This window comes from Limulus polyphemus, unplaced genomic scaffold, assembly GCF_000517525.1.
Source record: "Limulus polyphemus unplaced genomic scaffold, Limulus_polyphemus-2.1.2 Scaffold7235, whole genome shotgun sequence".
Taxonomy (NCBI): Eukaryota; Metazoa; Arthropoda; class Merostomata; order Xiphosura; family Limulidae; genus Limulus; species Limulus polyphemus.
In genome coordinates, this window is record NW_013672845.1 from 15,710 (window position 1) to 20,721 (window position 5,012).

General features: G+C 34.1%; 1 protein-coding gene across 1 annotated transcript in view; it reads left to right on the top strand.

Moving 5' to 3' along the window:
* LOC106474447 (hillarin-like) overlaps positions 1 to 5,012 on the top strand; it is a 29,405-nt gene that overhangs the window by 7,669 nt on the left and 16,724 nt on the right. The window contains exons 2-4 of the mRNA XM_013935140.1: positions 251 to 367; positions 902 to 1,186; positions 4,209 to 4,364. Of these exons, the coding sequence (XP_013790594.1) occupies positions 251 to 367; positions 902 to 1,186; positions 4,209 to 4,364 (558 nt within the window). The remainder of the gene's footprint in view (positions 1 to 250; positions 368 to 901; positions 1,187 to 4,208; positions 4,365 to 5,012) is intronic.

Here is a 5,012-nt window from a genome sequence, read left to right on the forward strand (position 1 = left end):
ATTTTAATGATAAAAAAACTTTGTCGAAACGTTGTACATTTGCTGTTATGTTAAACTTATATTAAAGTTTTTCTTCATTACCCATTCAAGCCGTCTCCAGACATTATTAGTCTCAAAGTGGGTTCCTCGTCATCGAAAATGTTGGTATTGTTTACTGCATGATGTTTCATTTCTGTTTTAAATTTAGAATCTGTATGTAATATATTATGCTTTCGGATCAATTTAGATATACATTTCTTCTAATTTATAGGATGTGGACACACAAAAAGATTTGGAAATGAGACATAGGATCGAAGAAGACGCCCTCTATCGACAGTTTGCAAAGAAAAGAGCAGAAGAAGAGAAACGTATCAATCATTCAATTCAGGTATAGCGAGCTTTTGAATGTTTGAAAGAAACGGGGACGCGCACGAGAAGTTCCTGTTATATAGATATATTGTAGAAAATGTCTTAAGATACTCTTTTGTTGTTACATGTGTTTTTTCCAGTGACAAATGTTAGCATCAGCTGAGAGAAATAGGGAGCTCTGATGAAGTTCTTAAGGTTTTTGATCATTTCTTTATACTTGGCACAAACATTTATACAGAAATAAGTATGAAATGAAATAAAACATTCTTTAAGTATTTTTACTTGAATCCTTCTGGACTCTCAATGATCCACAATAAAAATTAATTAGTGATGGACTTACAAAATGGAAAACATTATACTATTTTCAACATGGAAATGAACGACGTTCCCATAATAGTTAAGACCTAAGTATCATCATTCCAAATAATCTATGCTATGTAGTCTGCTTTGTGAACTTTAATCGCAATATAGTCGTAGCGAATTTGGCATTTGTTAATGTTGTTCGAAATAATACATACAAACCAAATTACTTTGATTTTTATCGGCAAAATAGGAAGAATGGGAGAAGGAGTTGGAAAGACTGACAAAAAGGTTCCAGGTGGATCTGAAAACTGAGAAAAAGAAGATATTATCTGACGAAGAAAAAACTTTCCCAATGAAGCAGCAGAAAGAAACACGAGATTTGGAAAAGAATATGACCATTAAGTTGGGCAAGAAGAAAGAGTTGTTGACCAGAAAACTTCTAGAACAAGAGCGTACGGCCACTGCAGATCTAATCGATAAACACAGCAAAGAAATGATGAATCTGATCAACCAAAAACGAAACGAGTTGAAGAAGGTACGTTTCTATGCCTAATCATGAATCCAATTATAATTATGTGTATTTGTAGGATTAAACTTGATAAATATAGATATTAAGATAAACTTGTTTAATCCAGATCAATTCCATAAATAACATGGTCTGGGCGTAACGTAGTGGTTAACGTGTTTGGACTATGAGTCCGAGGGTTCACAGTTTGCGAACCGTGACCGCAAAAACGCGCTCCACTCTTTGGGTCCGTGAATATACTTTAAAAATTACTTTCAAATCCTTCCTTTCGCCCAGACGAGAGTAGTCTGAGAGTAAGTGGTGGATGCTGTTAACTAAATACCTTCCCTCTGATCTATCAGTTCAAAATCCTGGATGCACGGGTGTATATAGCGCTTTATGTACGCCAAAAGTCTGAAACAAATAAAACTTCATAATTTAAAAACAACCTAAAACAACTTGGACTAAGGCCACCAGTAGTCTAGAAACTGACCTGTGTTACGAAAAATTCCAAATAAATATAAGAACAACACAACATAACTTCGATGTTTCTAAAGGAATACAAAACAACAACAACAAATAACAGCAACATGATCTCTTTAGCTGTGGTTGTACCTGTACGAGTGTTTAAATTCACTTCAAATTTGATGTAATGATGTTTTGCATTATTTATCGGTAAGTGTTAGGATGAGTTGAACTCTTGCTGAATGGAAATAACTGGTGCTTGGTTTCGGCACAATAACTTAAAGGAAATTAAATAATTTTATGACACTACTCGTATAGCTTGCGTTTCCATTCACTTATCAGTAAATCAGTTGGTAAAACAATGTGAAATTTCAGCCAGCTTTATAAAAATCATTCCAAGCTGTTATTTCGATAATGTCAAAATCACAATCTGTAGCTCTTTCCCAGGTTGTTTTAACATTAACAATTAAACAACGAAGTGGCTATTTGTCCAGCAAGAGTATTGCGCATTTATGATATTGATATCAACAACAACATCCCACTAAGTTTCTGGTGATGGCAGATCTCCTAATTGGAATGAAAATGGACAATATAAAGAATATAAATAGCAACAATATACTGAGGTGAAGAATATAAATAGCGACAATATACTGAGGTGTAGAATATAAATAGCGACAATGTACTGAGGTGAAGAATATAAATAGCGACAATATACTGAGGTGAAGTACGTAAATAGCGACCACAATCATGAGATATCAGGGATAATTTTTTCTAAGTAGTAAGGAGAAGTCAGACGAATTAAATACTGTATAATATGTGGTATTTTTGAAATACTCCACATAATAATAAATGTTATACATTTATAAGATACTTGTAAACATGTGAATTATACGTTAGGAATAAGGTATAAGACAACATATACATACTAGTCATTCAAGCTTGGTAAACTACTGGATATCATTGTGTTAGGAATAAGGTATAAGACAACATATACATACTAGTCATTCAAGTATAATACATTATTGGATATCATTGTTAGGAATAAGATATCAGACAACACATACACACTAGTCATTCACTTCGGTACACTATTGGATATCATTGTGTTAGGAATAAGATATAAGATAGCACATACATACTAGTTATTCAAGCTTGATATACAATTGGACATCATTGTGTTAGGAATAAGGTATAAGACAACACATACACACTAGTCATTCATTTCTGGTACACTATTGGATATCACTGTGTTAGGAATAAGGTATAAGACAACACATACACACTAGTCATTCATTTCTGGTACGCTATTGGATATCATTGTGTTAGGAATAAGGTATAAGATAACACATACACACTAGTTATTCAAGCTTTATATACAATTGGACATCATTGTGTTAGGAATTAGGTGTAAGATAACACATACACTCCAGTAATTCAAGCCTGGTACATTAAACATGGTGTGGTGGTGTTATGCTGTGTTTAATTAAGATAACCTCGAAGGAATTTCAACGAAGCATTATTAATTTTATCGGTGTATATATAATAATGTAACACTTAATTAAAGAACAGATGACGGAGAATAAATAACTATTTCGTCATTTTTTTTAACGAAATCAGCTAATATAAAATTAAAATGATATGTAAATGAATATATTTTTCTACCTAGTAGAAATGAGAAAATAACAAAATAGTAGTATGCTACTAGGACAAATAGGTCAAATAGAAATATCTTCTTCAGGTCATCAGTGTTAGGAACAAACAATGTGCAAAATAATATTTGTTTGTTTTAGCGCAAAGCTACATAATAGGCTATCAGCGTTCTGTTTGTTTGTTATGAATTTCGCGCAAAGCTACACGAGGGCTATCTGCGCTAGCCGTCCCTAATTTAGCAGTGTAAGACTAGAGGAAGGCAGTTAGTCATCACCACCCACCGCCAACTCTTGGGCTGCTTTTTTACCAACGAATAGTGGGATTGACCGTCACAATATAACGCCCCCACGGCTGAAAGGGTGAGCATGTTTAGTGTGACGGGGATTCGAACCCGCGACCCGCAGATTGCGAATCGAGCGCCCTAACCACCTGGCCATGCCGGGCAAATGTCAGCGTTCTGTCCACCACATTAAATCGAATAAAGGATTTTAGCGTTATAAGTCCGTAAACTTACCGCTGGGACAGAAAAAAAAGGTTAGAAAATGGAATTTAGTTTGTTTTATTTCTTTCACTACCAATAACGTTCGGTAAATAATTTATGTTTGATAAGTAGATATTTAACGCTAAAGATCATTTGAATAGTATTTCATCTTTGCGTAACTTCTTGGAGTATTTAATGTTTTAACAACCCAAAAATGAAGAACTTTAAGAATATAATGAGATTACGTCTTGAATTAAAAGTAAGTTTGCTTTATGCCTATTAGCTTCACCTGAAATCTGATTCAAACTTTTTATATTATGTTTCTTTACTTATCAGGAAAACTTAATTTTTCTCTCATTAAAGAACTTTCAGGTAGAAGTGAGAGAACGAAACTCATTGTCCTCACCTTGTCTGTTTCCCCAAGACAATTATCGTGAATCTCGTTTCTCTCCACAGAAAGAGAGCATATATTCTGATACACAATGCTATGTCACAGAGGAGCTTATTCCTTACCCCACACATTCACCTCCACCAAGCCCCCCTAAACTGTCCAAAAGGGATATTTACAGCGACCCAGAAGTATTCGCAGAACTGGACCAAGTCGCTATACACGTATGTATTTTGGTTGATGTTTTTAATATTGAATGTGAATTTGATGGCTTTTTTTTGATGATATGTAAATAACTGAGGTCCAACAACTCACTTGTTATGAGTTATATAAATTAATAGAACAACATGCTGATTAATGAATTATTCTGATGGCTTTTTGATCACTTATATATTATATAGTTTAAACTAATAATATTTTCTGCTATACAACTAAGATTGTACCCTCAAACAGATATCGCAACAATGGCGTCTTCTGAATGTATATACAGCTAGTTGATTCAACAATGGACACTTGTACTGTTTCACCATCTCATTTGAAAGAAAGATCTATAGTATTTCTTCTTTAGTGCTACTAACTCTTTGACAAGTGTCCAATAAACAACAAACTTCTTCCAGAAATGGATAATTTGTTTTCATTCAATTTGAACGTTGCATCTCATGCTCAAAGTTTACTGATTGATTATCATTAGTACCGTTTCTGTTGTTCTGGTGGGGTTCCAGAGTGATCTTCTAAATATCTAATTGCCGTTTCTGTTGTTCTGGTGGGGTTCCAGAGTGATCTTCTGAACATCTAATTGCCGTTTCTGTTGTTCTGGTAGGGTTCCAGAGTGATCTTCCGAACATCTAATTGCCGTTTCTGTTGTTCTGGTA